The sequence below is a fragment of the Cololabis saira genome, chromosome 21 (genome assembly GCF_033807715.1).
Source record: "Cololabis saira isolate AMF1-May2022 chromosome 21, fColSai1.1, whole genome shotgun sequence".
Classification (NCBI taxonomy): domain Eukaryota; kingdom Metazoa; phylum Chordata; class Actinopteri; order Beloniformes; family Belonidae; genus Cololabis; species Cololabis saira.
Genome location: NC_084607.1, coordinates 2386755 through 2412767, shown reverse-complemented (window position 1 = coordinate 2412767; position 26013 = coordinate 2386755). Strand labels below are relative to the sequence as shown.

The following is a 26013-nucleotide window of genomic DNA, read 5'->3' as shown; positions in this document are numbered from 1 at the left end:
TAGGCAGGGCATTAGTGAATGGGATTCAAATTCAAAAGTATTTTTATTCATGTAATGAGAGAACCTCTGAATAAACGTTTCCATTTGGAGATTAATAACTTTATTCTCATGTTAATGTATTGAATGCAACACAATACTTTTAACGGTCAATGAATGAACAATAATAATAACTTAGGCTCATTAGTAGTAGTAATAATGAACATATAATTTTAAATTAACATGAAACACCTTAAATTGGCTTCAAATCAGATAAAACCAAATAAACTTCACCTCAATAAATGAAAGTTCAAAAGGTACAAAATATCCATGCTGGGTTCACTGAGTTAAGCCTGAATTATGGTTCTGTGTCAACCCAACGCAGAGCACACGCCGTCACCGTGACGCCGTCGTGAACCTTCGGTCTTCTCCGTCATTCCATTTCTCCGCGGTGCAGTACCCCCCGTGACCGCTAATTCACGATCTTTTTCTGAATGGTTTATCCGACTTTTTCCAGTCACAGTGAATCAAAGAGATAAGGACAACTATTGTGCCAAACCAAAACAAAAAAAAATCACACATAGACGAAGAAAAGAGCGCTGAAAGTTCACGACTGCTTCAAACCGGAAACCGGAAATGCGTTGCTTCCAAGCGAACCAATCACAGCCCTCTCCGTCTGCGTTTGGTCTGCGTCGCCTCGACGCGTAGTTACAATTTTCGGGAGGTGACGTCAGTGATGGCGTGTGGTACGCGTGGACGCGGGCGTCGTTTTGACGCAGAACCATAACTCAAGCTTTAGTCCACAAGCACTGAACCAAGGATGCAACACTTAAGCGTCAGTTACAGTTGCCGTTCAGAACGCGTACGCGTGACGTCACGCGTATCCTGCGTTCATTTGTCTCGTCGACAGGCACGTTCTCAAATAGACACTGAACGCGTATGCGACCTGCAGTTCTCACTCTGGCCGCTAGTATCGCTGTTCCCGGTCTGATCCCAGCTGGCACTGCTGCTCTCAGCTGGAGAAAGTTCCCCATGCAGGTAAACTTCCCCCTTGTTAACTCACTTTAACTTCACTTTAACTTTACACCAGAATGTATTTTTTTTTTTTTTATTGAAAGATAGATACAAACAAACAAAGCACATAAAAGTCATATCAGAATTACAAACTTTCGCCTTGGGTTGAGCAACATCAGTATTACAAAATATACACTGAAAATCTAATTATTGTACAACATAAAATAAAAAATAAATAAAAAATAACTCACAAGGGCCATCTTATATTAAATCATATCTTTCAAGTAAAGAAAACAGTTTAAGGGCTTTCTTTTCTTTAACAACACTCAAGGACTTACTCAAGAGCTTTAGCTCATTTTTCCAATGGGTCAAACATGGTTTGGTCTTAAAAAAATCTACATTTGTGAATGAAGAACTTTCCCAATAACACCAAATTATTAAGGACAAAGTCCAAATTCTTGTCTTCAACAAGATATTATTATTCTAGTCTATTCCACCCATTTTTTAGAAAATCATATTAGGAACAATAAACCAGATGGAATGTCTATTTGTACGGAAAGATTTTAACTATTTCAGTTTCAAGACACCATTCATAATATTGAAATCAATCACATCCAACATACTCATAGTTTTGTCACCATGTCAATCTTTCTTATATATTGACATCTATTTCCCCATATGAACTTAAAATTAACTGTATTTATTGTTTCGTCATTCTTGTTGAGATGGGTAAGGAGAATGCCGGATAAATTAGTCTGGACAGACTATCCATTTTTGATAATAAGACTCAAAAAAATGAAATATCCCTTTGCAGCCACCTGAATTGACTTACACTTGTCCACATTGTTCCAAATATTCATCTTTTCAATTGCTGTTTTGTCCTTAGTGTCACGAACCGGGCCGCACGGCCATGAGAAAGAGGGAGACGCAACACAAGGAAAGCCAATCAAAAATGGTTTTTATTAAATAATACCAAATAATAAACCTAAAAGAAGAACCTTAATTAAGTATGGCGTGTGTAGTCAGTAGATCAGTGGTGTAAGTGAGTGCATGTGGGAAACAATGTGGGTGTATGTGTGTAAGGTGTAAAACTAAAGCAAACCCAAACCACAAACAAAATGCGGCCTCAGGGATGAGAGAGAGGGGAGAAGTGAGCAGCCAGAGCTTTTTAAAGGCTCATTGAGCACAGGTGCTGCCACTTCTCTGATGGCCCTCGGCCCCTCCCACTGCTACCTGCAAGGGAGAAGACCAGCCACAAGGCAGGAAGGTACAGAGGGTCGTCACACTTAGAGATAAAAATCCCCAAATATATGACCTTCTGTTTTATCTTTATATTATACAGGGATTATAACCAAAGCAATAATAATAAGATAAGATAAAATAGTCCTTTATTACGCCCTTAATGGGGAAACTCACGTAGCAGCAGTACACACACACACACACACACACACACACACACACACACACACATACGGGGAAGGGGGTAAAAAAGTAATAATAAATAAGTAATAAAAATGAATAAAGAATAATAATAATAATAATAATAATAACAATAATAATTCTGTTTTATGTAGCTTCCTTCAAAGCACCCAGAGCTTTACAGAGATCATTATTCATTCATCCACATTCTCCCCGGTGGTGGTAGCTACATTTGTAGCCACAGCTGCCCTGCAGACTGACGGAAGCGTGGCTGCCATATCGCGCCAAACGGCCGCTCCGACCACCACCAACATTCATACACACTCAAACACATTCACACAATGTTATAATCTCCTACATCATCCAATATTGTCCTGTAAAAGTGTTTGTTGTTCTAATCTGCTACCGCTGCTGCTGCTACTACTTCTGCTACTTAATATAAGTAGTTTTTCCAACTGTTGCTCTGCTTACTGCCCCCTATCGGTCACCACCGGTATGACGGGCTGTCCTGGCCAACTACGCGAGGTACGCTGGGAGCCGAACAGACGCGTACGCAGGCACCAACTGCAACTGCAACTGTAACTGTAACTGCGCCTTTAAGACAGCCCAGTTTTCAGGCCGTGTCCTTGTGGTGCTGCAGTGGTTCCCAAACTTTTTTGTCAAGTCTTTTGTACATAACAGAACACACACACACACACACCTGCAATTTATTTCATATATTGAACATATGGGCTAAAACAAATTTCCATCTCTTTAAAAATAGATTTTCAACCTGACCAGCTCACAGAGATTGAAACAACAACAATACAAACAACGGCCAAAATCTGAACATTTGCTCTGCAAAAATTACACCATTAATCCCCACATCTTTTCAGTGGAATTTCTATAAACAATTTATGATTTTGTCCTGAGGGTGGGTAGCTTTAGCCCTTCACACTTTTGTTTTGACATATTGAGATGTTTTATGTGAATGTTTCTGGCTGTCAAGAGCCATTGATAACAGAACATGCTTAACATAGCACTCAGACATAAAACTCTTCATTGTTTCACTGCGAACATGACAGACAGCACTTGACTTGAACTGAAAAAGGATTTGTAAGGTCAACCAACAACAGGATCTAAGTCTTTTTCTCTTTCCTTACAGAAACATAAAGCCAAAGAGAGAAAAAATAGGAGGGATAAAGTCCTCACCACTTCACCAGGTCTGAAGGTCCAAAAGAGGATTCATACTGAAGAGAAGCCGTACAGCTGTGATCAGTGTGGGCGAGCTTTTACCACATCAATTATTTTAAGGAGTCATCAGCGTATCCACACTGGAGAAAAGCCGTACAAATGTGATCAGTGTGGGGCAGCTTTTACCAATTCAAGTAGTCTAAGGCGTCATCAGCGCATTCACACTGGATTTAAGCCTTACAGATGTGATCAGTGTGGGGCAGCTTTTACCCAACAAGGTACTCTAAGGCATCATCAGCGTATTCACACTGGGGATAAGCCTTACAAATGTGATCAGTGTGGGGCAGCTTTTACCATTTCAAGTAGTCTAAGGCGTCATCTGCGTATTCACACTGGATTTAAGCCTTACAGATGTGATCAGTGTGGGGCAGCTTTTACCGAACAAGGTAATCTAAGGAGTCATCAGCGTATTCACACTGGGGATAAGCCTTACAAATGTGATCAGTGTGGGGCAGCTTTTACCGAACAAAGTAGTCTAGGGAGTCATCAGCGTATTCACACTGGGGATAAGCCTTACAGATGTGATCAGTGTGGGGCAGCTTTTACCCGACAAGGTAGTCTAAGGAGTCATCAGCGTATTCACACTGGATTTAAGCCGTACATATGTGATCAGTGTGGGGCAGCTTTTACCCAACAAGGTCATCTAAGGAGTCATCAGCGTATTCACACTGGATTTAAGCCTTACAAATGTGATCAGTGTGGGGCAGCTTTTACCCAACAAGATAATCTAAGGCGTCATCAGCGTATTCACACTGGATTTAAGCCTTACAGATGTGATCAGTGTGGGGCAGCTTTTACCCAACAAGGTAGTCTAAGGCGTCATCAGCGTATTCACACTGGATTTAAGCCTTACAGATGTGATCAGTGTGGGGCAGCTTTTACCCGACAAGGTAGTCTAAGGCGTCATCAGCGTATTCACACTGGATAAAAAATTATGACTGTGATCAGCGTGGGGCAACTTTTACTTGGAGAGTTCAGTTAAAGGTGCCAATTTAGACATGTTATGTTCTGAGAAAAAAAATTTTGGAGTTTTGTTTTCAGTTTCAACTGAAAAATGTGTTTATCTTAAATTTGGTTTTTCACCAGTTTATGTTCCATTGTTCCATCATTTAAATAAAGAAGTTATTTGTTTACCTGCTGGATTTCAGTTTCCTGCTCACTGCAAATTCACAACAAGAAATCAGTGTCAGAATATTAGAAAAGAGTCACAAAGCAGTGTTTTTCATGTGGTTTGTATCAGCATATGTACTATTCATGCTGGATTTAAATTACCTATGGACCTGCAATAATTCTAAAATGACCATGACATCTGTATTTTGTTCAGCTGATTCACACTAGATAAGTGAAGTCTGTGTTATACTGCCCTCATTCTGTTGAACAATTCCCTTTATTTAACACTACATTTTAATATTGAGTCAAAAGCAACTGAGCAGACACTTAAGCATTAGATTTCAGTGACTACCATGTCACATTCTGAAAAGGGACCAAATTAAGAAAAAGGCGTTATTGCGATACGGTATGTTTTAAGTTGCTATACTAACGGTAAACTTAATGGTTAATGTAATCAGAGCTTCCGATGAAGCCCTATACGTTTTGCGCTGCTTTGACTTTGAAGAAAGATTTTAAAAAAGCTGTTTTTTTGTGGGGTATTTTTTTTAACTGCATGATGCGGCCACATGTGTCCTCTCGTTATTCTGCTGATCTGGAGTTCTTCAAAGACCCCGTGTGAAATTTGATGTTTAATTTCTGTATGATTATCATCTAAAAATATCAGATCACTACACTATATGGCAGTGATTCTTAACCATAGGGCCGTGGCCCACACTTGGGCCGCGAGCGCCACCTAGTGGGCCGCAAAAAGAATTCAGTTTTGTACGTGTGGGCCACGTGGGCCGCGGGACTGCATAGAAGAGAAGAGGAGAGGAGAAGAAGACACTCGGCTAGCTGTACGTGTAATAGTAAGAGAAATGGTGTGTATTTACAGTGTAAATCCTTCATTTTGCACGGAATACGTTTAGATCCACCAGGATCAGGGATCGATTACTTGGGTCTGCCCAGAGAGAGCGAGCGAGGCGTGATCATTTATCCCGACGCGTCCCCGCGGCCGGGGAGGTCGGCTGAGGCTGCCGCTCGGGCGGCGGCTCCGTCGTTACTGGTGAAAGATGGTAAATGTAGATGCGTGGGCTGTCGTGTCTGCTGGACTGGACTGTTGAAAAAGCATCGGAAAGTGACTGCTGCAGCGCGACCAGAGAGCTGCGGTGCTGGCTCTGCCCGTCGCACAGGGCTTTCCACAAGCACCGGCTGCCGGCCATATAGCCGACTACACAATTAAGTCCAGTCGGCTACTTTAATGACCATTATTTTTATAGCCTATAAATATTATTTTTCGATTTTGATAAAATTAAATGTTTTTCTCACAGACTGACAATAATGTCAAACTGAACCGCACTCATTAAAGTTGTGATTCGCTCTACTTGTACTGATAATAACCACAAATCACCGCCGACTTCATTGAGAGAAACTCATCCGCGGCCCCGACGTGGCTGTGTGCCCGCGCTCAGCGGAGTGAATGTGTCGGAAGGAGGCAACAAGCAGAGCTCAGCAAATGCTTATTTTGTCACCATAAAAACGGTACGTCCTTACTTACTCAGGCTATCCACTGCAAAATTTCATCAGTTTAATCAGTTGGTATTAAAAAGAGACGCCAAAAGTTTTCTCTTTAAGCTTTCAATTAGCACCACCTGAGACACGTGAGAGTGTATTTTCATACACTTCATTAGTTACACTAATGAATAAAAGAAGATACATTTGTTGTTGTAATAATATGATATGATAATAATATATAGAGTATATATAGATGGCGATAATAATAATAATAATAATAATAGAGCAAATGTCTGAGAAATTAATATAGCCTGCCTATTACGCATACAGTGTTTCCCCTACAATTGTACAGGCTTGGCCACGCCAGGCCAATGAGAGCCCCCGCCAGGCCAGAAAAGAAAAAAATAACATGCCAAAAATAAGCGACGTATCTATCCATTCATTCACAAATCAATAATCATTTCCATTTGGGAGCCTCTGTGCGGCGCTGAATATGCAATGCGGTGCGACTTGCCGCCGCCTTCTCATTTAAATGAGTGGAGGCAACACGTTGTGGCAGTGAGTAAAGGCTGATTTATGGTTCCGCGTTACACCAACGCAGAACCTACGGCGTACGGTACGCGGCAACACGCACCTACGGCGTCGCTCCGCGTCGATTTAACGAGGAACCATAATTCAGGCTTAAGTCCCTTTAGGCTAATACTGTAGAAATAACCTCATAATAGCGGTACTACAGTTAATAAATGTAATAAATGCTCCTACTGCTAATTTCTCGTGGAGCAATAAGTTTGCCTGCTGGCTACTGAGTCCCGTAAGTGGCGAGTGAGTTTTAACTCCTTAATTACCAGGAATGTGACACCGTCAGAGTCACGCACAGTAGACAATCTGTGATGTTAGAGAGCCACCTTTTGGTCAATTTAAGCAACAGCATCGCCAGCTGCTTGACAGTGGCTCAACTAATAGTTTACTGTTTTTGTTGTTAATAATGTCATTGCAATTTAATCTATGCAATTGTGGAAAAAAAAGGCAAAATAAATGAAAAACTGTGAACAACAGCATTTAGTAGGCTATTCGGTACTCGGTATACAGCCAAGTCTTTAAAGTTTATTCGGCTTCTGTTTTGGCCTCAAATTTTCATTTCGGTGCATCATTTTTCGGTGGGTACCACTAGGCCTGAAAAAAATTCTAGGTGAAACACTGTAAAATGAACGGCTTTGGAGTAATGTTCTCCTGCTTTCAATGTTCATGTTCATTGTTTATTCCTGGCCATAGGTTTGGAGAAAGGTGTGGAAAAAGATGCCGCCTAAAAGAAAATTAATGGCAACTCAGCCAACTTTGGAAGACTTCTTGAAGAAGAAAAGTAGTGGTCAGTTGAAGTGCTTCAGAATGTTATTAAGATTCAGATTCCTTTATTCATCCCAAAAGGGACATCCATTTTTGCCAATTCAATTTTTTTCAGATTATTTATTTCAATGGTAGCACTGATTTCATATTGAACGTGGGCCTACATGTGTTATATTGTTACTGCTGCAAGTAAATTCCAATCATGTGCTACATGAATTATACACGTGTTTGTTTTATAGTTCCAGAAGAGGAAACAGCAGCCACAGACAGGGCAACAGTACATTCAGAACAACCATGCAGCTCCACTGCAGACCCAGGCAGGGCAACAACAGTACAACCATGCAGCTCCACTGCAGACCCAGGCAGGGTAACAACAGTACAACCATGCAGCTCCACTGCAGACCCAGGCAGGGCAACAACAGTACAACCATGCAGCTCCACTGCAGACCCAGGCAGGGCAACAACAGTACAACCATGCAGCTCCACTGCAGACCCAGGCAGGGCAACAGAGCCAGACAAGAATATTGTCCCTCCTCCTGAAGTCATCCCACTATTGGAAGAGTACTTTCCAGAGGCAATGAAGAGCAAGACTCTCCACTCTTCTTACACCTGCTCAGCTGTGTGCTCTGCTCTTTGAAATACAGAGCTGTCTAGACTTAAGGAGGGAGGCAAGACCCTGTTCAAACATAGTTGGCTCACTAATAAGGACATTGCTTATTCAGAGGAGACAATATGAGACTGCTTTTAGGCCAGCTGATTAAAAAGAAACTTATTTCAAAAGTCAAGGATGCCAAATATTATAGTATTTTAGTGGATGAAGTCTCTGACATTGCTGTGATCGAGCAGTTATTAATTTACATTGGTTACGTTGATGTTCATGGCGAGACTCATTTTGACTTCCTGGAAATCCAGGATGTACTTGAAAACAGTCCATCTGCAAATGCAGAAACCATGACAGAGCTCATCATTGAGGAGCTGAAAGAATGTGGATTGCCTCCTGAGAATCTCTGTGGTTTTGGTTCAGATGGAGCAAGTGTAATGACTGCAGTAATTATGATTCGAAGTCATTGTATTAATCACCATCTTGCACTGGCATGTGGGGACACTAATGACTTTGTAAAGTACATTCAAGTTGTTGAGACAACATTGAAACAGGTCTGGAAATGGCTTGAATACCCAAAGCACTCTGCAGCATTTGTAAAGGCCTATAAAATCACAAGAATGTTGGATGCTGAAGCTGGGAAAAAGATGAACAAAAAGATCAGTGTTAAATTGCCGATAGCATGTCGCACAAGGTGGCTTTCAACAGGCAAAGCTGTTGCCAGTGTTAGCCAACATTTAGTCCCACTACTCCAGACTTTCAGAGACTTTCAAGATAATGATGCAACTGCAACTGGTCTTTTACAACGTATGAACAACAGTAAGTTTGTTGGTACACTACTGATGCTTAACAAAGTGGTACCTCACCTCAATACATTGTCCAAGATCTTTCAAAAAGACCACACATGTTATTTATGTCTGAAGCCATCTCTTGAACATACAAAAGCTATGATTCAGAACATCCAGACCAACTATGATGTTCTCAAAGACGGCCACAGTTTGCCTGTGTCAACTGCTCTCTAATGCAGTGGTAGAAAGGGGTGCTAGTGCTGTTAAAAGAGTAAAAACCAGACTGAGGAGCACCCTTAAAAATGACATGCTTTCTACACTCCTGCACATCTCCATAAATGGCCCAGGAAGAAGAACCCCTGAGTGTCAAGAGATGTTAAATGAAGCCACCAAGCTGTGGAGACAGAAACACACCAGGAACCTCCCATCTCTCAAAACTCGTCCCAGAGTTGGGGGTAAAGATTATGCTGAGGTCAACATGCCAACACTCATCAGCACTGGAACCCAAGTCAACCTCATTGAGGAGAAAGAAGATGAAGATAAAGGCTTAATGGACAAAAGGGTCCAGGTTGCGGGAGAGGGTGTTGCAAGCACCAAGGAGAATCTCAGCAGGGCCCTTTTTGAGCTGTGCATGGACTGATCCTGAATGGGAAGATAGTGACAATAGTGAAGATGATTAAAGAGGGAAATGGGGATATAAAACTATTGAAAAACTGATGCCCAAGTGCTGGTAGCATTCTGGACTTTTGTTTAATGTTGAACTTGACTCTAATTGTCTATATTATTTGTTTAGTTTTTATTTTATGTTCAATAAATGAAAATAAATATGAATATGTTGTTATTATTATTATTTCATTTAAGACCAGTGTATATGATCGTGGCTACGGCGTGACCACCAACAACCAGCCCAGATTTAAAGTCCTGGCAGGAGAAATTAGAGCTCAGTTCTCTCACTGAACGACAGAAAGTGGGGGCATAAGATTAAAAGAGGGGAAGAAAGAGAAACTGCAAAACTGTTCAATTGTTAAGATGTGTTTATATTAATTTATTATGAAAATGTGTTCAGACAATTAACAAAGAAAAGGGGAAATTCAAACTGCTGGTAGAGAAATAAAATAAAATAATAAAAATATATATAAAAATATATATATATATATATTATGATGATTATGATGTTCTGGACCTTCGCTTGAGTAAATTTTCTCTAAATGGACCTCTTAAAGTTTTAGTTGAATACCCCTGCTATACAGTGTTAATATTTAATGGGCCCCGGGCCACTCTGTACTGAAAACATTGGGCCCCAAGGTCAGAAAGGTTAAGAACCCCTGCTATATGGGGTGCATATAGACTAATGTGGTGTTCATCTGACATGTACATTACATGTAGATATTAAGATATGTGAATGATGTATGCAGATATGAGTATGTATGCACGATTTAAATGTAGCATGAGATATGAGTATGCGGGCATGACTGGTGTGACAGAGAATCACTTAATAAGGTCACTCGCGTATCAGAAAATATATTTTCCCTCATTCCATTCCACCCTTTAGATCATTATACTATCGCTGAAAAGAATAGACTAATCACACTGCAACAATCAGACCAGAATATCTGCAAATGGAAAATCATCGGTCTTCTCCACGGGGGGTTCAACAGGTAACTTCTTATGGTAAACTTTAGTCAGGGACATTTCAATCAAGCAGTGGAAGACAGGAATAGTGACATCATGTATGTTTTCCAATGTCCAAACCAAAAAAATCAACTTAAAGCAAGTTTATTTATACAGCATATTTTAGCATCAAAGCAGTTCAAGGTGCTTTCCAGAATAAAGAAAAAATAGCTGCAGATTAAAGAAAAGACTTAAACTAGAGTCACTATGTCATTGTCAATATGATATCCTGACCCTGACTTTCGTGGGGGCTGGAGCGCCTGCCCGCGTCGGCGGCCGTGGCGCCTCTCCGGGCAGGCTGGCCTCTCGCCGGGTGGGGGTTGTTGGCCTGGGGGGTTAGGGCCTCCTGGCCGCATGTCCAGCCCGGGCCGGGTGGTTGGGGTTCGCCTGGGTCTGGGGCCCTCCGTTGTTGGATTGGGTTCCGGGTTCTTCCTTTTGCACCCTCCCTCCTCCACTATAGATACAGTTCAGGTGATAGGACTATTACACACACATTGCCACAAAGAAACACATACACACGCACACACATAGCCACACAAACATATACACAAACATAGCCACACAGACACACACACACACACACACACACACACACATAGACATTTACATCGGCCCGTTCACCTGCATGCTTGCTCTGTAGTTTTGGGGGTTAGTTAATCGCACTAGCCTAGCCTAGCTGTGATTGGGTCAGGGGACGGTTGCTGCTCATGTGTCTACCGGTTCCGTGCTTGTTTCATGTCTGTTTTGTTTTTTTTTTGCAGATTTCCAGTGCTCGATGTGCGCCTCATCATATATATAATCATATATATTTTGTATTGACAATGCACATATATATATATGCCTTAGGTTCTTACCAGCATGATATTAACCATTAATATGTGTGCAGAAAAAAAAAGCATTTATTTACCCCTCTAGTGCAAACATAAATTACTGCATTTAAATGCATGTATTTGCCCTCTAGTGGACACATAAATTACTGCATTGAAATTACTTATTTGCCCTCTAGTGGACATATGAATTACTACATTAGAATGACTTATTTGCCCTCTAGTGGAGACATTCATTACGGCATTTAAATGCACGTATTTGCCCTCTAGTGGTCACGTAAATTACTGCATTTAAATGCATCTATTAGCCCTCTAGTGGACATATTAATTACTACATTAAAATGACATATTTGCCCTCTAGTGGAGACATTCATTACTGCATTTAAATGCACGTATTTGCCCTCTAGTGGTCACGTAAATTACTGCATTTAAATGCATCTATTAGCCCTCTAGTGGACATATTAATTACTACATTAAAATGACATATTTGCCCTCTACTGGACATATTAGTTACTGAATTTGAATGCATTTATTTGCCATCGAGATGACTTAGTAATTACTGCATTTAAATGCACTTATTTGCCCTCTAGTGGAAACATAAATTACTGCATTTAAATGCATTTATTTGCCCTCTAGTGGACATATAAGTTACAGCATTACAAGGCATTTATTTGCCCTTTAGTGGAAATTTAATTACTGCATTTAAATGCATTTATTTGCCCTCTAGTGGACATATAAATTACTGCATTTAAAGGAATTAATTTGCCCTCTAGTGGACACATTAATTACTGCACTAAAATTACTTATTTTCCCTCTAGTGGACGTATAAATTAATGCATTAAAATTACTTTTTTGCCCTCTAGTGTACATATAAGTTACTGCATTTAAATTACTTATATGCCCTCTAGTGGACATAAATGTTACAGCATTTAAATGCATGTATTTGCCCTCAAGTGGACATATACATTTCTGCATTTAAATGCATTTATTTGCCCTCTAGTGGACACATTAATTACTGCACTAAAATTACTTATTTTCCCTCTAGTGGACGTATAAATTAATGCATTAAAATGACTTTTTTGCCCTCTAGTGGACACATTAATTACTGCATTAAAATGACTTATTTGCCCTCTAGTGGACACATAAATTACTCCATTTAAATGCATTTCTTTGCCCTCTATTGAACACATTGATTACTGCATTAAAATTACTTATTTGCTCTCTAGTCGATAGATTAATTGCTGCATTTAAATGTGTTTATTAGCCCTCTAGTGGACATATATATTACTGCATTTTAATGCATTTATTTGCCCTCTAGTGCACACATAATCTACTGCATTAAGATTACTTATTTGCTCTCTAGTCGACATAATAATTACTGCATTTAAATGCATTTATTTGCCCTCTAGTGGACATATAAATTGCTGCATTTAAATGCATTTATTTGTCCTCTAATGGGGAGGGGGAAATGGTGCTGGACCCCCCGGGGAGGGAAACGGTGCTGGACCCCCAGGGGAGGGGGAAACGGTGCTGGACCACCCGGGGAGGGAAACGGTGCTGGACCCCCAGGGGAGGGGGAAACGGTGCTGGACCCCCCGAGGAGAAAAACGGTGCTGGACCCCCCCCCCCCCCCCCGGGGAGGGGGAAATGGTGCTGGACCCCCCGGGGAGGAAAACGTGCTGGACCCCCCGGGGAGGGGGACATGGTGAGTGAATGAGTGTCCTGGTCTTTGTCGGTGAGTGTGGGTATGAAAAGCTTCTGCGACGGATGATGCACACATTTTGGGCCTTCATCGGCAGGACAAAAAAAAATGATATATTATTATAATAACAAGGATGGTTGTTATTATTATTCTCGCCATGGGCTAAAGAAATATTTGCATTATTTGAAGAGGTTGGATTACAGTATATTGTGAGGAACCAGAGCGGCCTCCCCACGTACAAGGGGACAAGGCAAAACTGGACCTGGGTGATGAGGTGTAAAAAAAACCTTGCAGAGCGTAGAATGCCAAAAAAATAATAACATACAGGCGGAAGGCAAAATCCGTATTCTAAAAAAAAAAAAGGCACAATGGGGCATAGCCTCTCAACAAGCTACCCCTACTCAGCAGACCCCCTCTGGTATACAGCTGCTGTTTATAAACCCAGGCAGGGTGGAGAGGTTGATTGGACACAGGTGTGCCACAATCAGCAGAACCAGGCACACCTGTGTGCTGCTCCCCCGCAGACCACGCCCAATCCTCCACACACATTAAAAAAAAAGTCCGGTGATGGTGAGAAGGGGAGGGGTTGCTCACTTTCTCACATATATGTATAGTAATAACTTAACCTGTTCAATAACTTCAATTAGTGATAGGTTATTTGCTTTACTTGAGACAAAATGGTTAAATGATATTTTGTTTAAACCCAAATTACGAACATACATCCAAATCAAACACAATTATGGCCCTGAACCTTATGTTAAAGCAAACCTAACAATAAATCAAAGGTCTTTAATGGCTCAGCTGAGAACAGGAATCCTTCCCTTGAATCTTGATGTCGGTAGATTTAAAAACATTCCAGAAGATGAAAGGTTATGTGAATTATGTGAACTTAATGAAGTGGAAAGTGAATCGCATTTTCTGTTATATTGCCCTCTGTATGATGAACTGAGAACTCCATTATTTACTGAAATGTCTGTTAAAAACCCAGAAATGTTCTGGTGCTCTGACGATGATAGAATGGACGGGTTGTTTAACTTCAATGGTTTTAAGTTGGCTCATTTTGTTTCTGAAGTCTGGATAAAGCGTCAGGATTGTTTATATGTTTAATTGGTACAGGGTCTGTTGTCTGGCTTTCATTTGCTTTATGTTCCTTTTTCTTTTTTTGGTGTCTTGTAAGCCCACTCGGGCTGGGCACATCATGTGCATGACACGTAAATAAAAAGTTAAATCAATCAATCAAAAAATATTATTATTATTGTTAGTATACTTTATTATTATTATTATTATTATTATTATATATGAATGGATGGATGAATGGGATGCCTGGGTCTGGGGCCCTCCGTTGTCGGGCCCGCGCAGGTGTTGCCCCGTTGGGGGTTCCCTCTCTCCGGGCCCGTCTCCGGTCCCCCCCGCTGCCCCCGCGTCGGCGGCCGGGGCGGCTCTGTCTCTCCGGGCAGGCTGGCCTCTCGCCGGGTGGGGGTCGTTGGCCTGGGGGGTGAGGGCCTCCTGGCCGGATGTCCGGCCCATGTCGGGTGCATTTATAAATAAAATGCACTTTTTAAAATTAAGATTTCAAAAAGGAAAAAAATCATTTGAATTTGTACAGTAATGAAAATAATCCTTTCCTTAAAGGAGCCGTCTGTAAGAAATGGCCAAAACTGGTACTGCAGTCACTTTCAAAATATTGTTGAGCGGCGTGTACCCTCCCCCTCCTCCCCCCGACCAGAGGTTGCCAGGTAGGCTGCAGAATGCAGCAGGAACGTAGGCTGCCATGGCAAGCGACGAGTCCTACACAGTAAGTTTATTTTCTGTATTTAATGCTTTATGAAAGATCTTTTGTGAAGTAATAATGTACTGCAAAATTTACTAATGGCGATTAGCCAAACAGAATCGTAAATGTTACCACATTTCAGTCGGAGCATAAGTTTTCAGTTAGTTACCCTATTAAAAATGTCTTTATTAGGCTAGTGTTGCGATGTAAAGCTTTTTATGAACGCATTTGAAAAATCCATGCAAATTCTAATTTTGGGCTATGCAGTAATTTAGTGTTTGGTTGGAAACACTATAGGCTCATATCGATGATAACCTTTTGTAACGTCGACAATACCACATGTAAAGTCGAGGGTAATTTTCCTAAAATACATCAGTCATGTAATGTCTACACGTCATGTAATGAAAAATTACATGACGTGTAGAATTTGAATCAAAAACACGTCCAAAAGTTCCATGTATGTGGACCAAATTATGCGCTTTTGGTATTGAGGATGTTGCCGTGGAATTATGCCTAATACTTCCAAACTAACACTAAAGTATTGCACAGGCTAAACGATAGAATATGCTTATAATACACGTTTATGTCAAGGTAGCCTAGCACTTGTACCTGATGATCTTTGCCTGTACTGCTCTCTCTTGTTTCAGCCTGATTTAGACCTCACTTTTGAGGTACCCTCTCTTGAGGCTGACGAGAGCTGGGCAGGTGAGAGGAGGCGGAGCAGACCCAGGAAAAGAAGAGGGAGAGGGACAAGAGAGGGTGCAGGTCTTGGTCCAGGAGACACAGAGCAGAGAGGAGAGAATCTAGAGGGAGGAGATGGACCAGGTGGCAGAGAGCAGAGAACTGAGAGAGAGAGTGCAGATCATGTTTCAGGTGGAAGAGGAGAGAGGGCAGGCCCTGCACCAGATGGCCAAGGCCAAAGTGGTGGAAGAGGTCAGAGAGGTGGAAGAGGACGAAGAGGAGGAAGAGGCCAAAGAGGTGGAAGACGACAGAGTGCAGGTCCTGGAGGTGGAGGTAATTCAGGTCCCAGTGCTGGAGGTGGTGGCAGAGGAAGGAGAAGGAGAGGAGGCAGAGATGCAGAGGAAGAGGGCAGAGTTCAGGTGCTCCGAAATGACCGTCGAGTACAGACAGAGGTTTGTTTCCAGAGTAGGCTATACTAAACATTTGATAGGCAGCAGTAAAATTATGACTTGTAATATCACCATCTGTATCTATGTCAGCATCTTATGTAGTTTTAATCAAATGTAAATGTCAAATGCTATATTGTGGTTTGTTTACTTAGGAACTCATTCAAAACATGAGTGAAATGGGGCTACGAGCACTCGCAACCCGGATCTTCTCCTGGAACCCTGGATTGGTTTTTGATGCCCTGCCTCCATTGGATAGCACCACTCTTCCACCTGCAGCTGCTCTTCCATGGTGTACCTGTGGGAACTGCAGGGAGATGGCCACAGATGCAGAAAGGAAATGCTGTGGCCAGGGGCCTGAGCACTGCATAAGCAAATTGCCTCATTTCGAGCTTTACTGCTTGGAAGATGGCTATTTGCGTATACACAGAGACTACAGGAATGATGTGTTGGTGGTAGCAGAAGTTACAGAACCAGGCGATGATAATAGGCAGTTTAGATATGCTGCTTATCGCCAGTACACCTTTTGGCAGCATGGATCACTGGGCCAGGGTAACCGTCGTGTTATCCCTAGCTGCTGCATTTGGAGAATAAGGGACAAATACCCTGACCCTCAAGGCCAGTACACTGGCTTTATACCCACAATGTGAACAAACTTTACCGACTCCAGTTTACTTGAAGTTACTTGTTGTATATACTTTGTTTTTACAAATTGTTTGTTTTGTTCCAAGTTTGTAAAGAGACTTCTTCCTTGTTCAATAAAAAAAGTTTATTTATAATAACAATGCTTTGCTTTTTACGATATAGAGGAACAGTAAAAAATAAATAAATAAAACGTGGGATAAACAGTATAAATAGTATAAATAACTATTGAACAATTAGCTGCTCTGTACTATGGAAACTTTATGAAATGGTTTAAAAGCAGCTTGTGGCAGAAAATGAAAATGACAAGGGCTGAGAGGCTCTGGAAACGGGTTTCACTGGTCTTCACTCTGGAATGCTGACACTGAGGAGAGCAAAATAAAAACAGAAATTAGATTATTTTAAAAATAAATGTAATATGCATTACATCTAACTTGGTGTGTGGTATGTAGCCGCAGATGCAAAAGAAATAAACGGGTATTCTACCTACCAAGACCTCTCCTGACTTGGGTGCGCAGGAGTTCCTCCTTGGTTGGTGCCGGCACAGGGGGAAGAGGTCCGTACTTTCTGGGGTCATCGGGTCAAAGACTCCTCCGCCTGGGCATTCCCTTGCCAGCTAGCCTCTTTTGCAGAATCTTTGTTTGCAGTTCTGGGATGTAGCCATAGGTCTTCGATGTCTTCTTGGTGTACAGCATATACCTTTGGGCATTTTTCTTGTACAGCCTCCTGTACCTAAAATAAAAGCAGAGAAAATAGATTGTTCACATTCCAAGGGCCATGTTTTACAGTCAGTGTTTCCCCTACCATTGCATAGGCCTGGCGGGGCCGCCAGGCCAACGAGCCCCCCTGCCAGGCCTAAAAAAAAATGTAATATGCCAAAAATAAGCGGCATATCCATTCATTCATAAATCAATGATCATTTACGTTTAGGAGCGCCTGTGCAGCGCTTTGTTGTTTAGCTTACATTTTTGTTCTGATTGAGCTTCTTTTTTTGGTAAGCAATAATGATGAAAATAACACAGACAATAGACTGTCTTTCCACTAGAACCACTAAAGGTTCATTTTTTCCCCAGGCATTTTTAAATGCATGTAACTCTGTTATAAAAAACGGGAAAAAAAGTCTTCTACAATGTTTAAATTATTTATAACTGATATAATCTCAATTGTGAATAGGGATGTTTTGTCACATATCCCGTCAGCACAAGCAGCCCGTTAAAAGAGGACCATACCAGAGGGTTTTCATAGAGATCCCTCTGAAATATATAGAAAAGATGTGCTCAATGCTCGTATGGGTCAGACCAGCACACTGCAGCCTTTCAGGCCCATGACACTTTGGTTAAAGGTTAGATTAAGCCTAATGATTTAATTGAAGTGATATAATTCTGCAATATAGGCCTACAATGATTTTTAATGTAAAACTTGGTTATATTGCTGCATGTCACATGTCCAATATGCCGTCCCACACGCCTCGTCTGTTTAGGGTTTTTTCGGTGGGTACCACCGGGCCTGAAAAAAATTCTAGGGGAAACACTGTTTACAGTACAGTGTTTTATATAGAGTTTCAATGGTGTAATCAGGTAAAATGGTTCCCAACATCCAACATGTAGAAATGAGCATGTCACTTACTGCTTGCTTCCATCAGACTTGCACAACTCTGGGCGGTCCTTGTGGTAGTTATAATCGATCGCTGCGAGGAGCATCCTGGCCTCAAAGACAGGAGGGCTAAATGCTGAGCGTTTGCTGGCATACATTAAAATATGATTTTGGAAGGACTCCAGATCAGCAGTGGACCTGTGGGGGTGGGACATAGAGACATTTTTTTTATTTTTTTTTAAATCACTTTCTAGGTACGGTATGTGTACACACTCATTAAATTACCTGAAGTTCAGGTATTTGTGAACTTCGTTGAGCCATCGCTTGTTTCGCACAATACTCTTCAGGGCCTCGTGTGCCATGGAGCCTCGCTCAAGCCACTCTTGAGTTCCCCCTGATTGCAAGTCTGCATGCTGGCAGCCTCCCAGTACCCACCTGTGTTCATTCGTGACATGGTGTAGGAGCCCAAACCACAGCTCCTACAAAATAATACAGAAATATAATGGACAGACACAAAAAGCATGGCAATTGAACATTATTCACTGCTAATGATGATGATTGTTAGTAATGTAAGTGGGTCATCTGATTGACCACAATGACACCTCTGGATAGGTACTTATGGTAATCAATAAGCTAATATCCAACATCAAGGTAACATCTTGCATGTTAGTTTCATACATTATTGACAACTATTTTCCAAACTATAACAACTTACAAGAAACTCTTGGCATGAATCAGCTGTTTTGCAGCACCACCAAAAGTGGTTGACAATATCTTTTAGCCAACAGCTCAAACTGGACTGACCCTTCACCTGTGAAGCCTGGGATATACAGTAGTCATTAGCTCAGATTACGGTAGATTGTCATGCAGAAAATAAAATCAAAGAAATAACAGCTGAACTTACAGCATGGATCCTTTTCGCCAAATGCTTGGCCCCATGCCACATATCCAAGCTGTGCTGTAGCCCAAGATCTTTGTACTTCCCTTTCTCTGATTAGGAAAAATAACATGTACAATTAGTACAGTAATGCCCTCCCCACACACACACACATACCCCTCCAAAAAGATTTAGTGCACAATTTCAGTGCCAACTTACTCATGAGTGCGGAGATCTGGACATGGGCATCAGTGCAGACCTCCACAAGTTTTACTTCCTTCAGAAGTGTGTCGACTGTCCGCACAAATGCCTCCCTCTCCATGATGACAGAGTTACGCCTAGTCTCCCGTTTGTCAACAGTTATTACGGAGATTATTTCTCTGGACTCATTCTCCATTGCAGTGTAAGTGCAGTACTGGGCGCAATGTCCAGGACTGTCCATTCTTCCATCCGCTATTCAATTTGTAAACAAGAAGCAATGATTTTCACAGAACATCAAATTGACATCAACAATCAATCTAGCCTTAATGAATAGAACTTGTACATTACCTACTATTACCACATCTCTGTCCTGTAGGCGATCTATAGCCTCAGCCCTCCTCTCCTCCCAAAACTCCTTCACTGTGTCTACGCCGTATGAATCCTGAATTGTGAAAAATGAACTACGGTCCACCATTCCCATGTTCATGAACTGAAACAGAAGTGCAACTTTGGCGTAATTGCTTCCTGACAGAAGGATGTTTGTGGCCAACATGAATTCCCCTGCCAGCATCCCGTACTTCACAGTGGGCTGTGAGCTCCATCTCCACACAGTATGGCCAACAGGACAGGTCTGACAATAAACGAGACACAAAAACTACTCAGCATTATCAAATACAAAGATTAAATTGCGACCACAACTCAAAGCTTAACTGATTTTCACAAAACCACTGTCATCCCATTACCGTTTCCCCATGAATAATCAACACTTGTTTGAAATGTTGTGGGATTATTACACCTACCCATTCCATGATACTTGCAGTACCCCTGCGGATAATGGAGACTTCAAATGGAGGGCGACACTGACACTCCACTTGGGTTACATCACATCTGTGTGGGCACTTTTGGACCGGAAGCACAAGGAATGTTGCAAGCTGCTTCAAACAGTCTTCATAAATCATAGAGGCACGTTTCCCAATTAAGTCATCTTCAGTCATGACTTCCAGAGTACCCGGAAAGTCAGGCTGTTGAAGAGGAGGTAAGGCGACTGATGGAGGCTCTACATCCGGGATGTCATGAACAGTCTCACTGGCATCTATCACCGGCAAATTGTCAAGGCAGGGAGGTGCCTGCAATGCTCCAGCCAACCTAAAGACATATTTGTCAATTGCAGATAGAAAGACAATCAGATGAATAAAACAAAAACGACAAATGCAGAGGTGGTTATCGTTGAGGTCAGCATTCATGGCTGTACTACAGAGACCAGGAATTCTATAAAGCACTCACATCTTTTGTGTTTACGTATTTCATTGAATGCATGTCCGAGGATGTAATGTCAATAATTTGTGTGGCACTTTCTATGAGAATCCATTGTTAACATACCGAATACAAATACAAGGGACATAGTCTTCATCTTCACTGTCATCTGCTTCAATCTCCTCATCCCTGCTAACACCTTCACTGTCACCCCAATCAATTCTGTCAAATTTAATAGAAAATTATAATGGTTAATACACAGCAGAACATCTTGTTACACACTATACAGTCAAACCTAGTTGAACTTACACACTGTTCATTAGGTCATTTATCTCATGTTCATTCATGAGCAGGGTTTCAGCATCCTGGATGCTCATGTTCTGTAGACTAAAAGAAAACAGTCAATCACAATGCGGTCACAATGTACATGTTCAACATAATTTCTTATATTTAGACAAATTCGAAAGCTTGAGAGTATTTATATACCTCCCCTCTAGAACTTCTGAGGCATCCATGGTGCACTCCTCATCTTCCAATGCTTCCCCTGTAGGTGGCAGGTCTTCTCTATAAATAGTTTAGTTGTTTTAGACAAAAAATGCTTCCAAATATGAAATGAAAATGAAAACAACGTGGCACTGATCACTGACCGATTTGAAAACGTTTCAGACGATGCATGTCCAATACTGGAAAGTGATGGTGCAGTCAGGTGGTGCTTCTTCAACTGTCTTTTACTTGGGGTTGAAGTGCTTGGACCATAATAGCTGAAGAGACAAGTGTTTTTGTCATAATTATGGAACACTCCACACATTTACCATAATATGCAACAACCAACACATTTACCACAGACTAGTGTCTAACCAAAGATAATGCGGGGAAAATTACGTCTGCATTCGTCATCAATGGCTAACGGCAGGGGGCAGATATTGGCAGAACACCGGTGCAACACCGGCCGTTCAAAGTGAACCCTGATTTATGGTTCCGCGTTAAATCGACGCAGAGCCTACGCCGTAGGGTACGCAGCTCTTTAATGCAGAAACAGAGGATGAGGACTTTGATGGGTTTGATTAATGTACAAACTGAAAATAAAGTAGCCTACAATCAAAAAAAGTGTTGCTCCTGCTCTATTTTTAAATATGCACACTCGTGTGATTGTGTTTTTGTTCCGCGGCGCACGTGTGTTTGTGTGTGTGTGTGTGTAGACGGTGCCTTTAGGTTCGGTGCGCCGTGTGTGTATTAAATACAGAAATTACACAAAACTGAGGGTGCTGCTTTCCAAACGGCGCCCGTATGGTCGCGAAAATATGGTATTTATATATGAAAGCCAAACATTTAGCTATGAATCTTACCTGTCCAGGAGAAAATCAGCAACGTTGGCGTCTGTCTTCAAATTCCTCTCCGCTTTCAGCCGTCTCCATCTATCAAAAGCATCTCCTATACAAATCCTGGTTTTATTTCGGACCTTGTCACGACGTAACTCGGATTCATAACGAGGTCTTTTAGTTTTTGGAACGCTAGACATGTTTTCATCCAACACGTTCGTAGCGGCTGCTGCGATAATTAGAGCCGAGCTGGCAACCCGGATGCCGAAACGCTACTGACTTCGTGATTGGGAGATAGGTGGAGGGTGGAGCTTCAGACCAAAACAAAAAATGACAACATAAACATCAGTTGAGGGCTTCAACTCCTCTTTTTAAACTGGAATATCCTGGCTTGAGTGCTGTTGTCAGTGACATAAGTATTTGAAATGAACATGATTTTTAAATGTCTGTTGACATATCGGGGTCATTTTATGATTCGTTTTATTATTCTTCTTACATACAGCTCCTTTAAAGGTATTGTGACATGAAAAACACATTTTTCTTGATTTTTTGTGTTTTGTTGGGTGTCTTGACATCAATTACACCCAAAAAACAACGAACTTTTAACATTCAGTGTATTGTGTGCTTTCTGGGATTTTTCGCATGTCTCATGTTCAAAGGATCTATCCCAGCATCAAGTAACACTCCACCATGACTGGCTCAAGCTGGCTACTCGGCCCACGCTTCAAGGACTTAAAGGGGACCTATTCTGAAAAAACAGGTTTTCTCTTGCTTTAACATATATAAAGTTTTCTCCCCTCAGCCTGCCAACTCAGAGATGGAGAAAAGCAACCAAATTCTGCAGTGTCTGTACAGCCGCCCGGATGAGCCGTCCAGTGTGATGTGGATCTACGAGCCAATAAGATTCTGCTCCCGTCGTTACGTATGACGGGAGCGATGCGTGAAACGACGCCCAGAACTAACTCCGCCGGCCGGAGCTTCTGCCATTTTTTCGTAGCGGTGTATCGCGTAATTCGCGTCAGGCAGCTAATCAGCACAGTGCCTCATCATCATAGCCCCGCCCACTCAAATGATTCAGTCATATACCAAAATCCATTTAAATTGAAACATTTTGCTTCTCCTGTCAAATATTGATATTCGATTAATTCTGATTAAATAATTACAAAGCCTCTAATTAATTAATTAGATAAATTATTTTAATAGAATCCCACCATGACAAAAAACATAAAATACTTGTTGCTGCCATATCAACCATCCACACCTCTCAGGGCTTCTGGTTCAGGTCTGCTCTGTGTCCCCAGAACCAGAACTGAACATAGAGAAGCAGCATTCAGCTTCTATTCTCCACAGATCTGGAACAAACTTCCAGAAAACTGCAGGAATGCTGAAATCCTAAATTCCTTTAAATCAATGGTAAAAACGAATTTGTTTACAACTGCCTTTGTAAACTATACTTAATTTATCTTTAAATAATGTTCATTTTGGTCCTAAATTGTAACTCTAGTTCAAAGGGGACCTATTATGTGAGTCACGACGGGAGCTGATTTCCATAGGTCGGCCTCCGCTGCTGAAACCACGCCCACAACTAACTCCACCGGCTGGAGCGTCCGCCATTGTTTAGAAGCCGTGACTGTTTCCACAGCGAGGGACAGTTTTTGCCAGAGCTGGATTAACGCAAAGGCAAACTAGGCATGTGCCTAGAGCCCGATTGACAGGGGAGGGGCCCCGACAGAGGGACAAAAAAAAATAAATATATATATATATTTATTTATTTATTTATTTTTGTCTTCACACATATTAATGGTTGATACCATGGCGGTAAAAACCTAAGACATATATATATATATATATATATATATATATATATATATATATATGTGCATTATTACTATATTTAGTATACATACATATATATACGCATACATACGCACAGGGCCGCCGCAAGGGGTGTGCGAACCCTGCGACCGCACGGGGCCTCACGCCCCATGGGGGGCTCGCGCTGTGGGGCGTTTTTTTTTACAGACCTAAATGTGTACTAGTCTGTGCATATCAATAAATATATGTGCAATGATGCCCCTGTCTGTTGTTCAATACAACTGATCAGACCAAGCGCAGACACAAGCTGCTCTGATCCAGACGGTGGAGTTGGAACAAACTGTCACACAATGTCGAGAGAACGAGACAGATTCAGGAAATTTCCATCAGGGGATGAAAAAAAGAAAAGAACGAAAGAAAATGGAAGAGTTTAATGCCTCTCTGAAAGGCACGTTTGATAAATTTGTTAGAAAAATCACTGATCCGACCGAGTCTCAAGCAGCGGTGTGGCCCCGCGTCGAGGCAAGAGATGATGATGAGGCAGGGGAAGGTATCCAGTATTTTGCTAATTGGAGAGTTAAAATTGCGCATATAGACACCCGATCCGACCCGAAAAACCCCAAAACCCCCCCCGGCCATTTCGCACAGGGTCTTGCAAATCTCCCAGACGGCTCTGCATACGCATACACATACAGACATACATACTACAGTACACTTTGTCTTACTGCAAACTTTATTGGTCTTTGTAGATTTGACTTCTTATTTAACTTTTCAATTTAATCAACACATTTAATTAAGATTTTCTGCAAAATGCAATAGCTTAAAACATTTATCTTATTTTACTCTTTTTACATAGCAATGCTGACACCTATTGGTGATTTACTGGTACTAATACCTTAACAATGATACTCGCAATCGATAAGATAAGGATAATTTAATAGCATTTAATAGAGCGGTGTAATAACGTATAAATAATACAAATCAAAAAAATAGTCTGATAGACTGTTTAATATACAACACATAACTTATTTTGGAATACAAAGAACCAACTTGACTATGACTATGCTATGTAAAATGTTAATTAACTTTTATTAGTAACTTTGGGAAGTTTAAGATTTCAATTCATAAATAACATCAATGGAGGGGGGCCCAAAAATCACAATCTGCCTAGTGTAGTCCATTTATTTAATCTGGCTCTGGTTTTTGCATCGACACTTACCCTCATAAAAGGATCAGTTCCCATAGTACGGACCCGGCAACTGCGCACCAGTCAGCGGTAAGTGACATTATGTTTTTTATGTTATTAATATTTGTCTTCAAAGTATGATCTTTGAATGGGCTAAGTATTTAGCTTAGCTCCGGAGCACCGGAGCCACTCACCGGACCGGACCGGTGAGTGGCCCCGGTGGCTCCAGTGTTCCCTAACGGAGTGTTAGGTAAAACCGGAGCTCTATTGGTAATACATTTTTCTTCTGTTCATGGTTTCAGATCTTCCAAGCACCTCAAGCTGTTCAACGACACCTTCAGAAGACGCACGGTCCTTCCTTGAGCCAGCAATAGTGCATACATGTTATTTATATACAACTTATGTTCTTTTATTTTTTTAACAATAAAGTTGCTGTCAGGCACACAAGGAATGGACACAAATGCAGACAAAGGGAAAACGGTTCAAAAGATTTATTTGAATAAATCTGAGCAGGCAAGGGTCAGGCAAAAAAGGTCAAAAACTTGAAAAACTCACTTGGCTTGATAAACGGCTTGAAGGCTTGGAGAACACAAGACAATCTGGCATGGACTGAAGAGTGACTGAGGCTTAAATGCTGTGGGCCTGATTGCACCAGAGTGATTGCAGGTGTTGTCAGGTAGGGGGGAAGGAGCCAGACACACCCACTCAACCTCAGACCGTGACAGTTGCCATTTGTGAAAGTTCAGTGTTGTGATTACTTTACAGTTAACATGATTCATTTGTCTTGTAACATAAATGAAATGATTAGGAATCGGAGTAAATAACTGTGGTGTACCTGTTTAGAATTCAATTAAATCTTCCTGTGTGAATTAGTGTGAAGACGAGTTGACCCTTTCCCTCTACAGGGAACTAAAGGCTGATTTATGGTTCCGCGTTACATCAACGCAGAGCCTACGGCGTAGGGTACGCGTCGATTTAACGCAGAACCGTAATTAACTCAGTAATAGTTTTTCAGTAATTCAGTAACCGTGTTACTGAATGAGAGCGTC

General features: G+C 41.4%; 3 protein-coding genes across 3 annotated transcripts in view; 1 reads left to right on the top strand and 2 right to left on the bottom strand.

Moving 5' to 3' along the window:
• The window catches only part of LOC133421987 (zinc finger protein ZFP2-like), a 30951-nt gene extending 26293 nt beyond the window's left edge, over window positions 1-4658 (top strand). The window contains exon 4 of the mRNA XM_061711822.1: window positions 3554-4658. Within this exon, the coding sequence (XP_061567806.1) occupies window positions 3554-4570 (1017 nt within the window). The 3' untranslated portion in view covers window positions 4571-4658. The remainder of the gene's footprint in view (window positions 1-3553) is intronic.
• The window catches only part of LOC133421847 (zinc finger protein 239-like), a 156346-nt gene that overhangs the window by 91948 nt on the left and 38385 nt on the right, over window positions 1-26013 (bottom strand). The gene's annotated exons all lie outside the window — the stretch shown is intronic.
• Window positions 16921-21867, bottom strand: LOC133421850 (uncharacterized). Its single transcript, XM_061711637.1, has 13 exons — window positions 21292-21867; window positions 21131-21208; window positions 20954-21031; window positions 20771-20866; window positions 20191-20536; window positions 19739-20021; window positions 19409-19642; window positions 19217-19302; window positions 19028-19132; window positions 18598-18791; window positions 18346-18510; window positions 17210-17451; window positions 16921-17083 (listed from the first exon to the last, which is right to left on the bottom strand). The coding sequence occupies exons 1-12, from the start codon at window positions 21450-21452 to the stop codon at window positions 17301-17303; spliced, it is 1977 nt and encodes a 658-aa protein (XP_061567621.1). The 5' UTR covers window positions 21453-21867; the 3' UTR covers window positions 16921-17083; window positions 17210-17300.

Bases quoted from the DNA above. Each gene is read 5' to 3' on its own strand.
- LOC133421850 (XM_061711637.1), bottom strand. From the start codon at position 21,452: ATGTGTGGAGTGTTCCATAATTATGACAAAAACACTTGTCTCTTCAGC. The intron at 21,032-21,130 runs GTATATAAATAC...GTTTTCTTTTAG, and splicing joins TCAGAAGTTCTAGAGGGGAG to TCTACAGAACATGAGCATCC. The intron at 20,022-20,190 runs GTAGGTGTAATA...GTTTATTGTCAG, and splicing joins CTGCAAGTATCATGGAATGG to ACCTGTCCTGTTGGCCATAC.